The following is a 13012-nucleotide window of genomic DNA, read 5'->3' on the forward strand; positions in this document are numbered from 1 at the left end:
CATCAACTAGTCTTTCCCCATCTAGCCTATCCAAACCCGTCATAATCTTGTACACTTCTATCCCGCAACCTCCTTTGCTCTAATGAAAACAAATCCAGCTTCTCCAACCTGTCCTTGTAGCTAAGATCTTCCATCCCTGGAACCATTCTGGTAAATCTCCTCTGCACCCTCTCAAGTGCCTTCACATCCTTCCTAAAGTGTGGTGACCAGAATTGGACGCAATACTCCAGTTGTGGCCTAACCAGCGCTTTATAAAGATTCAGCATAACTTCTCTACTTTTGTACTCTCAATACCTTTATTTATGAAGCCCAAGATCCCATATGCCTTGCTAACCACTCTCTCGATATGTCCCGCCACTTTCAGGGACCTATGCACATTAACTCCCAGGTCCATCTGACCCTGCATACTTTTAAAAACTGTGCCATTTAGTGTATATTGCCTCTCCCTGTTCCTTCTGCCAAAATGCATCACCTCACACTTCTCTGTATTAAATGCCATCTGCCCATTCTGCTAGCCTTTCTATGTCCTGTTGCAGTCGATTGATATCATCCTCACTTTGCCACACCCCAAGTTTGGTGTCATTGGCAAATTTAGAAATTCTACTCTATTCCAATATCCAGGTCATTTATATCAAAAAAAGCAGTGGCCCCAGCACTGACCCTTGGGGAACACCACTGTCTACCATCCTCCAGTCTGGAAAAACAGCCACTTATCACAACTCTGTTTTCTGCCCTTAAGCCAATTCCTTATCCAAGCTGCCACTGACCCACCTATTCCATGAGCCTCAATTTTGTTAACCAGCCTTCTATGTGGTACTTTGTCAAACGCCTTCTGAAAATTCATGTAAACAACATCCATTGCATTCCCGTCATCAATCCTCCCTGTTGCTTCATCAAAAAATTCAATTAGATTAGTCAAACATGATCTGCCTTTTACAAACCTGTGTTGGCTCTCCTTAATTAGCTTAAACCTCTCCAAGTGCCCATTAATTTTTTCCTTGATTATTGTTTCCAAAACTTTACCCACCACTGATGTTAAACTGACCAGCCTGTAGTTACTAGGATTGTCCATACACCCTTTCCTGAACAATGGTGTCACATTCGCCACTTTCCAATTCTCAGGCACCTCCCTGCATCTAGGGAAGATTGGAAAATTATGGCAAGCCCTTCCACTATCTCCTCCCCCAATTCCCTTAGCAACATGAGATGCAAGCCATCTGGACCAGGCAACTTATCTACTCTAAGCATACCCAGCCTTTCTAGTACATCCTGTCTCAGTTTTCATCCCTTCCATTGCTTCTACCTTTTCCACTTCTGATATTTTGTTAGTAAACACCGATACAAAGTACTCATTGAGTATTCTAGCCTTGCCCTGCATCTCTAAGCATATAACACCTTCTTTGTCCCTAATAAGCCCCATCCCGCCTCTTACTACCTGCTTACTGTTTACATGCCGGTAGAAGATTTTTGGGTTCCCTTTTATGTTAACCGCCATTGTACTCTCATATTCTCTCTTTGCCAATCTTATTTTCATCTTCACTTCCCCTCTCAATTTGGTCTGGTTCTCCCTTGAAGAATTCACCCGACATTCATCATGCACCCTCTTTTTTGTTTCATCATCTTCTCTCTCTCCCTTGTCGTCCAAGAAGCCCTTGCTTTGGTTCCCTTACCCTTCCCTCTTGTTGGAATGTACCTAGCCTGTACTTGGAACAACATCTCCTTAAAGATCTCCCATTGTTCTGTTACAGTTTTTCCTGTCCTTTGGTTTCATTTTACCCTGGCCAGATCCTTTCGCACCCCATTGAAGTTAGCCCTATTCCAGTTTAGAAGTTCCACGCTAGATTGTTCCTTGCTCCTCTCCATTGCTAATCTAAATCTTATGATACGATGATCACTCATACCCAAGTGTTCTCCCACAGACACTTGGTCGACCTGGCCCACCCCATTCCCCAGCACCAGATCCAGCAATGCCCCCTTCCTAGTTGGTCCAAGAACATACTGGTCAAGGAAATTCTCCTGAACACATTTCAGAAATTCCTCCCCTCCTTTCCCTTTACCCTAGCATTATCCCAATCGATATTTGGGTAAATAAAGTCCCCCAATATCACCACTCTATAGGTCTTGATCTCTGCAATTTCCCTGAAGATTTGCTCCTTTACCTCCCTCTCGCTATTTGGAGGTCTGTAGAATACCTCCAATAGCGTGATCATACCCTTTTTGCTCCTCAACTCTAACCAAATGGATTCTGTCCTTGTCCCCTCAAGAACATCCTTCCTTTCCAGAACTACAATGTCTTCCTTAATCAGCACTGCCACTCCACCTCCCTTTTTTCCTTCCTCATCTTTTCTGAACACCTTGTGCCCTTGAATATTAAGTGCCCAGTCCTCAATGTTTTTAAACCACATTTCCTTTATTGCCACATGGCTAATGGTGCTTGTAGCTCACCAATCTTATTCACCACACTTTGTGTGTTTGCGTGCATGCATTCTAAACCCATTTTTGAGTTTTTCGTAGTCTTTCTTAGTCTGCTCCTATCTAATATGGTACTACTTCCGCCTCTAGTACTACTTTCTTCTCTAGTACTATCCAATACACTCACTCTTTTATGCACCTTATTCCTCTTTTCTACTCCTACATGTTGGTGCCCATCCCCCTGCCAAGCTAGTTTAAACCCTCCCTAACAGCACTAGCAAACCTCCCCATGAGAATATTGGTCCCGGCTCTGTTGAGGTGTAACTCGTCTGGCTTGTACAGATCCCACCTTCCCCAGAAATGGTCCCAAATCCTCAGGAATCTAAAGCCCTCCCTCCTGCACCATCTCTCCAGCCACGCATTCATCTGTTCTATCGTCCTATTCCTGTACTCACTAGCACGTGGCACCGGGAGTAATCCGGAGATTACTACCTTTTGAGGTCCTGCTTTTTAATCTCTTTCCTAGCTCCCTATAGTCTGCCTGCAGGACCTCATCCCTCTTTCTGCTTATGTCGTTGGTACCATATGGACAACGACCTTTGGCTGTTCACGTTCCCCCCCCTCAGTGTCCTGCAGCCGCTCAGTGACATCCTTGACCGTGGGACCAGAGAGGCAACATACCATCCTGGAGTTGCGTCTGCATCCACAGACACGCCTATCTGTTCCCCTAACCAATGAATCCCCTGTCACTATTGCTCTTCCACTCTTCTTCCATCCCCCCTGTGCAGCTGAGCCACCCGTGGTGTCGTGGCCTTGGCTCTGGCTGCTCTCCCCAGAGGCGCCATCACCCCCACCAGTTTCCAGAACTGAACCGGTTAGTGAGCGAGATGCACTCTGGGGATTCCTGCCCTACCTGCCTGGTCCTCCTCCTCTGTCTGGCGGTCACCCATTCTCTCTCTGCCTGCACATTCTGAGGCTGCGGGGTGACCACTTCTAGAAATGTGCTTTCCAAGTATTTCTCAGCCTCGCGGGTACACTGTAGTGACTCCAGCTGCTGCTCAAGCTCTGAAACCCGGAGCTTGAGTTGCTGCATTTGGCGACACTTCCTGCACATGTGGTCGTCCAGGCCTCGAGAAGCATCCAGGATATCCCACATGGTACAGGATGTGCAAATCATGGGACTGAGCTGCCCTGCCATGCCTCTATTTACCAGACTATGGAGGTAATATAGCAGAAATAAACTTAACAAGAAACACTCAACAGCTACCCACCAATCAGCACTTCCCTCTATTAGATAGGCTATGATCTACTTAGCAGAAATATACTCAAACAGAACAAAAAAAACTTAACACAAATACTCACCCTCTATTCACTTCTCAGTTCCCTTGTGCCAGCGACGCCTTTGAATTCTGATGTCACTCCTTCATTGTGTCGCTTGCTGACTGTCTCTCTTGCAGGTAGTCTGCTCGCTCAGACTCCCAGGTCTCTGCTCCGCGCTGCCTTTATACCCGGTCTCTGTTCCTCCCGCAGGTCGACTCGCTTCTCCAGTCTCTTCATATAACTGAAGTCCCTCATCTCTGGTACCATTCTAATAAGTCACTCTGCATCCTCTCTGAGGCTTTGACATTCTTCCCAAAAGTGTGGTGCCCAGAATTGAACACAATTGAACTGAGGCCTAACCAGTGTTTTATAAAGGTTTAGCATAACTTCCTTGGTTTTGTACACTCTTTCTCTATTAATAAAGCCAAGAATCCCATGTACTTTTTTAACAGCCTTCTCAACATGTCCTGCCACCTTAAAAGATTTGTGTACATAATTCCCCAGGTCTCTGTTCCGGCACTACTTCTAAAATTGTGCCATTTAGTTCATATTGCCTCAACTCGTGCTTCATGCCAAAATGTATCACTTCATACTTCTCTGCATTAAATTTCATCTGTTATGGAAAGGACATACTTGCCATAGACGGAGTGCAGCGAAAGTTCACCAGACTGATTCCTGGGATGGCAGGACTACCGTATGAGGAGAGATTGGGTCGACTAGGCCTGTATTCACTAGAGTTTAGAAGAATGAGAGGGGATCTCATTGAAATGTATACATTTCTGACCGGGCTAGACTGACTGGATGCAGGGAGGATGTTTCCCCTGACTGGGGACTCTAGAATGAGGGGTCGTTATCTCAGAATACGGGGTAGGACATTTAGGACTGAGATGAGAAATTTCTTCACTCCGAGGGTGGTGAACCTGTGGAATTCTCTACCACAAAAGGCTGTGGAGGCCAAGTCACTGAATATATTTAAGAAGGAGATGGATGGATTTGTAGACACAAAAAGCATCAAGGGGTATGGGGAGAGAGTGGGAATATGGTATTGAGATAGAGGATCAGCCATGATCATATTGAATGGCGGAGCAGGCTCGAAGGGCTGAATGGCCTATTCCTGCTCCTATTTTTCTGTTTTTCTATGTGCCTGCCCATTTTACTAGCCAGTTTTAAATCTTGCTGAAGACTGTTACTATCCTCCTCATTGTTTACTACATTTCCAAGTTACGTATTGACTGTAAACTTAGAAATTATGCCCTGTATACCCAAGTCCAGGTCATTAAATATATATCAAAGAGCAGTGGTCCTAATACCGACCCCTGGGGAACACTACTGTATACTTCCCTCCAGTCTGAAAAACTACAGTTCATCACCGCTCTCTGCTTTATGTCCCTCTATTGTCACATGCCTTTTGAAATTCTATATATACATCAACTGCACTACCCTCATCAACCCTCTCCGTTACTATAGTAATCTGGGATGTAATGTTTAAGTTATCCACCAGATGGAGCCAAATACAAAGGATCACATTCACCAGTTTTTAAGGTAATGGGTCATGTAGTCAATGTCCTGGTACACCAGTTATTAAGGTAATGTGGCATTGCATTATGGGTATGACTCAGCTGAATCTTCCATCTTGCATCGTGCAGTTAGAAATACTGTGTTTTGCTTGCAGCCTGTAAGAGATGTTTCTCTGCTGCACCGTAGAATTAAACAGTTGGGTTTTCTTCCTAATACCTCGCTTATCTCAGTTTCGGACCTTACCACTCGGATATCACAGTTACTTCATTAAAACACTCAAGTTAGTCAAACACAGTATGCTGACTTTCATTTATTAGCCCATACTTTTCCAAATGCCAATTAATTTTGTCCCAGATTATTGTTTCTAAAAGTTTCTCCACCCCTGACATTAGGCTGACCGGCATGTAGTTGCCAGGAGTATCCCCCTCCTTTTTTAAACAGGTGTGTAACATTTATAATACTCCAGTCCTCTTGAACCATTCCCGTATCCAAGATTGTGGTCAGAGCCTCTGCAATTTCCACCCTTGCTTTCCTCAGTAACCTAGGATGCATCACATCCCATCCAGATCGGGTGAATTTTCTACGGACTGCCAACTTTTTAAGTACATCTTCTTTATCTATTTTTATCCTATCCAATATCGCTACTGCCCCCTCCTTTACTGTTACATTGGCAGCATTCTCTTTAGTGAAGACAGATGCCAAGTACTCATTTAGTACCTCAGCCGTGCCCTCTACCTCCACAAGAACTCCTTTATGGTCCCTAATCGGCTCCACCCTATCTTTGACTATCCTTTTGCTATTTGTGTTTATAAAAGACTTGGGTTACCTTTATGTTTTCTATCTCATACTCTCTTTGCCACTCGTATGCACTTTTGAAAATGATCTCTACTTTCCATATTCAACTTGGTTCTCTATTATGAACCTTACAATTGTCATAAGTTTCCTTTTTCTGTCTCATTTTAATCTCTAATTCTGTAGTCATCCAGAGAGCTCTAGCTTTGGATGTCTTTCCTGCCACCCTCACTCCCCCCATAGGAATGTGTGTACCCAAACCATCTCCTCTTTGAAGGTCTCCCATTGTTTGTTTACTGTTTTGCCTACCAATTTTTGATTCCAATCCATCTGGGCCAGTTACCGTTTCAACTCGCTGAAGTTAGCCCTCCTCCAGTTAAGTATTTTTACACTTGATTGTCCTGTGTTCTTTTCAATAACTCTTTTAAACCTGATGATGATGTCAGGCACTGTTCCCCAAATACTCTCCCACTGAAACATGCTCCACTTGCCCCACTTAATTCCCCAGAACTAGATCCAGCACTGCTTCTTACTTTGTTGGGCTGGAAACACACTAATCAAGAAAGCTCTCTTGTACACATTTCAGGAATTCCTCCCCCTCTTTGTTCTTTACACTGTTACTATCCCAGTCTGTATTAGGATAATTGGATCCCCCATTATCACATTCTAGTTCTTGCATTGTTCTGTAATTTGCCTGCATATTTTCTCTCCTATTTCTTTCTCACAACTCGGTGGCCTATTGTATACACTCAGTAGCGTAATAGCTCCCCTTTTGTTCCTTACTTCTAACCCAATAGACTCTATCTTTGGTCCCTCAATTACATCGTCCCTCTCTAGTGCTATAATAGTTTCTTTGATCAAGCCAAGGCTGTGGGCCCCAACAACATCCCGGCTGTTGTGCTGAAGACTTGTGCTCCAGAACTAGCCGTGCCTGTAGCCAAGCTGTTCCATTACAGCTATAACACTGGTATTTATCCAACAATGTGGAAAACTGCCCAGGTATGTCCTGTCCACAAAAAGCAGGACAAATCCAATCCGACCAATTACCGCCCCATCAGTCTACTCTCAATCGTGAGCAAAGTGATGGAAAGTGTCGTCAACAGTGCTATCAAGCAGCACTTACTCACCAATAACCTGCTTACTGATGCCCAGTTTGGCTTCTGCCAGGACCACTTGGCTCCAGACCTCATTACAGCCTTGGCCCAAACATGGACAAAGGAGCTGAATTCCAGAGGTGAGGTGAGAATGACTGCCCTTGACATCAAGGCAGCATTTGACAGAGTGTGGCACCAAGGAGCCCTAGTAAAACTGAAGTCAATGGGAATCGGGGGGTGGGGGCGGGGGGGAAACTCTCCACTGGCTGGAGTCATAACTAGCACAAAGGAAGATGGTTGTGGTGGTTGGAGGTCAATCATCACAGCCCCAGGACATAGTTGCAGGAGTTCCTCAAGGCCGTGTCCTAGGCCCAACCATCTTTAGCTGCTTCATCACTGACCTTTCCTCCATCATAAGGTCAGAAGTGGGGATGGTCACTGATGACTGCACAGTGTTCAGTACCATTCGCAACTCCTCAGATAATGAAGCAGTCCATGCCCGCATGCAGCAAGACCTGGACGATATTAAGGCTTGGGCTGATAAGTGGCAGGTAACATTTGCGCCACACAAGAGCCAAGCAATGACTATCTCCAACAAGCGAGCGTCTGACCACTGCTCCTCGACATTCAACGGCATTACCATCACTGAATCCCCCACCATCAATATCCTGGGGGTCACCATTGACCAGAAACTTAACTGGACCAGCCACACACATACTGTGGCTACAAGAGCAGGTCAGAGGCTGGGTATTCTGCAGTGAATGTCTCCCCACCTGACTCCCCAAAGCCTTTCCACCATCTACATGGCACAAGTCAAGAGTGTGATGGGATACTCTCCACTTAGCTGGATGAATGCAGCTCTAACAACACTCAAGCGCGACACCATTCAAGACAAAGCAGCCCACTTGATTGGCACCTCATCCACCACCTTAAACATTCACTCCCTCCACCACCGGCATACCGTGGCTGCAGAGTGTACCATCTACAAGATGCACTGCAGCAACTCGCCAAGGCTTCTTCGGCAGCACTTCCAAAACCCGCGACCTCTACTCCTAGAAGGACAAGGGCAGCAGGCATATGGGAACACCACCACTTCCAAGTCACAGATCATCTTGACTGGAAATATATTGTCGTTGGGTCAAAATCCTGGAACTCCCTCCCTGACAGCACTGTAGGCGTACCCTCACCACACAGACTGCAGCAGTTCAAGAGGTGGCTCATCACCACCTTCTCGAGCAACTAGGAATGAACAATAAATGCTGGCCTTGCCAGCGATGTCTACATCGCATGAACGAATTAAAAAAGTCTCAGCTTCAATGTATAAAAGTAATTTTTTTAAGATTCTGTAAGAAGTAATAAAGCATGTATGACTGCAGTTTTCCTTGTCCAATGCAGCCCATAAAAATGAGAAATGAAACAAAGGACCTTCGATTGTTATGTGCAGACGATGAACAGAGCAGGACATGTTGGATGACGGCCTTTCGACTCTTCAAGGTACTCCTTTGTTACTGTAACTGCTCAGTGATGAGATCATCATATCATTCTTTAAAATTTTTACTGTTATTTTCATCCAAATTCAGCTAGTTCACTTTCTACTTTACTGGTCATTAAATTACGTTTTTTAAACTTATGTCAAGTTTAATAAAACCATAAAACTTGGTTGTAACTTGCTTGTTTTGTAACAATTTTTTGAGTTTTATAGATGTAATTTTAACAATTCAACTTCTTGGTTAGGAAATAGATGTGCAGTCATTGTGATATCTAAAAGTTTTCTCTTTGTGAAGTCTGCCATCCTTGTTTAAAGAATGCAATTAGCAATATTTATTCTTTCTTCTGTAGTATGGCATCCTGTTGTACCAGAACTATCGGATCCCTCAACAGAGAAAAACATTACTATCCCACTTCACACCAGTTGTAGGTTACCTTTTCTAAAAAAATGTTTATGAATTCTATTTTGTCCCCTGCTCCTGAACTTTTACTGTTTGTTTCCCAACACTGTGGTATATTTTTGAAGGTCTTAAGTTAATCATGCATTTAAAAAAAAAAGTATTTGCAGTTTTCAGTGAAACATGCACTTTAATAATGTTATTTTGTTTGTCGTCATTCTTTTCAGAGAAGCATATCAGAAAATTCTTTGGTAGCTATGGACTTCTCTGGACGCACAGGTCGAGTCATTGAAAATCCTGCAGAGGCCCAAAGTGCAGCTATGGAAGAGGGTCAAACGTGGAGGGTAAAGAAATTCACAAATCTTTGACTATTTGGTGGAGTTTACCGGGAAGTTTCAAAAAGTCTGGCTATTTGAAATAACAACACCTCGGTTGTCTTCATTTGTTACATTCCATATACTGTGAATAGCCAGCCAATATAATTGAAAAAATCACAAGGATGGTGTCTCCAAAAAATATCAGTCTAGAACTGAGTGGCTATATCTCTTATCCTCTAGTGTATACAAAGTTACTTTTTTTTAGCATCATTGTTATTTGCTTTCAGGTGAGAACCTTACTCTCAACACTGTTGCTGCATGTATTATATTCTCTCTAAGACCATACCCCTTATTGAGAATATTCTGCAGCTTACTGAAAAAGTGTCAAATGATGCCTGTGAAAGTGCAATGTACACCCACTTCAAAATGCTCTCAGCCTCCCACAATCTTGGCTTCGAATTGTCAACATTCCAATGGATATAGCCAGAATTTAGTGACTGGCTGAATAATTAATGCAAGAAATTATTTAGCAATGAGTTGGGGAAATCTTTGCCTAAGAGAACAGAAAGAGCCCTTGCTTCAGATTGTTCAGGATAGTCACTCATCATTGGGGTATTGTGCTCCAGTGATTATCTCTCAGCTGGCAACCTCAAAGATATCTACTTTTGCATAGCTATTGATCATGGAAGGCAACTGATACAACAATAACCTGCATTTATATAGTGCCTTTAACATAGATGCTTCACAGGCAATAGGAAAAATGGCTGCCGAGCCAGAAGACGAAAGATTAGGCAGAGTGAATAAACGCTTGGTTAGGAAGGTGGATAAGCAGAGGAGTTTAGGGAGGGATTTCTATACGATGGGGCATGGACAGCTGAAAGCATTGCCATTAATGGCGGGGCAAGGGACAGGATTCACAAGAGGTTGGAATCAGGCAACTGTAGTTTGGGGAGGGTTGTAGGGCTGAGAGGTGTTAGAGATGGGATGGGGCGAGGCAATGCAGGGATTTAAACACCATGGTAATTTTAAATAGAGCGGGACCTGCTGTCAGTAAAGACAGGGTGATGGATGTGAGGGACTTGGTGTTGGGATAGGATACGGGAAATAGAGTTTTGGATGAGCTGAGGTTTATGGAGGTCGGAGGATGGGAAGCCAACTAAGCGAGCAGTGAAATAATCAAGTCTGAAGATGACAAAGGCATGAACAAGAGTGTCAGCGGAAGATGGACTGAGGTAGGGGCAGATGAGATGATAGTTTCCAATAGATGGGCTTATGACTGGGATGATATGGGTCAGACTTCCAGTTTGGAAAAGTTGTGAACCGTCTGATTCAGCCTGAAATGGTGGTCGGGGAGGGGATGAAGTAAGTGGCAAGGGTACAGAGTTTGTGCCAGGTGCCATAGCCAATGGCTTTAGTCTTCCTAATATTTAGCTGGAGAAAATTATGGATTGTCCAAAATTGGATGTTGAGCCAGCAGTCAGACAGCACAAAGTGGAGGAAAGGAGAGGGAGAGCTATGTGTCTGAAGCCTATACGTGGATGATGTCACCAAGGGGCAGCATGTGGATCAGAAAAAGAAAGGGTCCAACAATGCATCCTCGGCAACTCTGGAGTTGACGTTGCGGGTGTGTGAAGAGAAGCCATTGCTAAAGAAGCTCTGCCTATGATTAGATAAGTAAGAGTGGAATCAAGCAGCAACAACTTGCATTTATATAGCGCCTTTAATGTAGTAAATCTTCCAACAGTGCTTCACAGGAGCGTTGCCAAGCAAAATTTGGCACCAAGCCAACTTTTAGGACATGCTTGGTCAGAGAGGTAGGTTTTCAGGAGCATCTTAATGGAGGAAATAGAGTTTTAGGGAGGGTATTCCAGAGCTTGGGGCCTAGGCAGTTGAAAGCACAGCCAGCAATGGTGGAGAATGGGAGGAGCACAGAGATATCAGAGGGTTTGTAGGGCTGGAGGAGGTTAGAGTTGGGGAGAGGTGAAGCCATGGAGGAATTTGAAAACAAGGATGAGACTTTTAAAATTGAGGCTTTGCTGGACTGGGAGCCAATGTAGGTCAGCGAGCACTGTAGAGTTTTGGATGAGCTTAAGTTTATGGAGGGTTAAAGATGGGAGGCCAGCCAGGTGAGTGTTGGAATAGTCAAGTCTAGAGGTAACAAAGGTATGAGAGCGGTAACGGTAGCATAGTGGTTATGTTACTGGACCAGTAATCCAGAGACATGAGTTCAAATCCCATCAAGGCAGTTGGGGAATTTAAATTCAGTTAATTAAATACATCTGGAATAAAAAGCTAGCATCAATAATGGTGACCGGGTTGTCTTAAAAACCCATCAGGCTCACTAATGCACTTTTGGAAATCTGCTGATCTTACCCAATCTGGCCTATATGTGACTCCAGACTCACAGCAATGCAGTTGACTCTTTAACTGCCCTCTGAAATGGCCCAGCAAGCCACTCAGTGGTACCAATCCACTACGACAAGGTATAAGAATAAAACTGGATGGACTGTCCCGCATTGACCTAGACATCGGATTCAGATACGACAAAGTCGACCCTGCAAAGTCCTCCTCACTAACATCTGGGAACTTGTGCCAAAATTGGGAAAGCTGTCCCACAGACTAGTCAAGCAACAGCCTGACATAGTCATACTCACAGAATTATACCTTTCAGCCAACGTCCCAGACTCCTCCATCACCATATCTGGGTATGTCCTGTCCCACTGACACTTCAGATCCACCAGAGGTGGCAGCACAGTGTTATGCAGTCGGGAGGGAGTGGCATTGAATTGACGCCGGACCCCTAGAAGTACAATGGCATCAGGTCAAACATGGACAAGGGAACCTCCTGCTGATTACCACCTACAGCCCTCCCTCAGCTGATGAATCAGTACTCCATGTTGAACACCACTTGGAAGAAGCACTGAGGGTAGCACGGGCACAGAATGTACTTTGAGTGGGGGTCTTCAATGTCCATCACCAAGAGTGGCTCAGTAGCACCACTACTGACCAAGCATACTGAGTCCTGAAGGACATAGCTGCCAGACTTTGGAAGGGTTAAAGATTTTTGGTAGCAAAAACAGGAAGGCAGATTATTATCTGAACGGCAATAGATTGGGAGAAGGGGAAGTGCAACGAGACCTGGGTGTCCTTGTGCGCCAGTCGCTGAAGGTAAGCGTGCAGGTGCAGCAGGCGGTTAAGAATGCAAATGGTATGTTGGCCTTCGTAGCGAGAGGGTTCAAGTACAGGAACAAGGATGTCTTGCTGCAGTTGTACAGGGCCTTGGTGAGACCACACCTTGAGTATTGTGTGCAGTTTTAGTCGCCTTATCTGAGGAAGGATGTTCTTGCCATCGAGGGAGTGCAGCAAAGATTCACCAGACTGATACCTGGGATGGCAGGAATGACGTATGAGGAGAGATTGGGTAGATTGGGCTTATACTCGCTGGAGTTTAGAAGAATGAGAGGGGATCTTATTGAAACTTATAAAATTCTAACAGGACTGGACAGACTAGATGCAGGAAGGATGTTCCCGATGGTCGGGGAGTCCAGAACCAGGGGTCACAGTCTAAGGATAAGGGGTAGGCCATTTCGGACAGAGATGAGGAGGAATTTCTTCACCCAGAGAGTGGTGAACCTGTGGAATTCTCTACCACAGAAGGCAGTAGAGGCCAATT

The 13012-nt window shown here is 44.6% G+C and overlaps 1 protein-coding gene across 7 annotated transcripts in view; it reads left to right on the forward strand.

Annotated features, from left to right (window-relative positions):
• Positions 1 to 13012, forward strand: part of grb10b (growth factor receptor-bound protein 10b) — a 267318-nt gene that overhangs the window by 237691 nt on the left and 16615 nt on the right. For all 7 annotated transcript variants that reach the window (XM_085988113.1, XM_085988111.1, XM_085988114.1 and 4 more), the window contains 3 exons: positions 8532 to 8630; positions 8976 to 9050; positions 9250 to 9366. In XM_085988113.1, coding sequence (XP_085844239.1) covers positions 8532 to 8630; positions 8976 to 9050; positions 9250 to 9366 — 291 coding nt within the window. The remainder of the gene's footprint in view (positions 1 to 8531; positions 8631 to 8975; positions 9051 to 9249; positions 9367 to 13012) is intronic.

The sequence above is a fragment of the Somniosus microcephalus genome, chromosome 5 (assembly GCF_052327205.1).
Source record: "Somniosus microcephalus isolate GS21.2 chromosome 5, FLI_Smic_1.0, whole genome shotgun sequence".
Taxonomy (NCBI): Eukaryota; Metazoa; Chordata; class Chondrichthyes; order Squaliformes; family Somniosidae; genus Somniosus; species Somniosus microcephalus.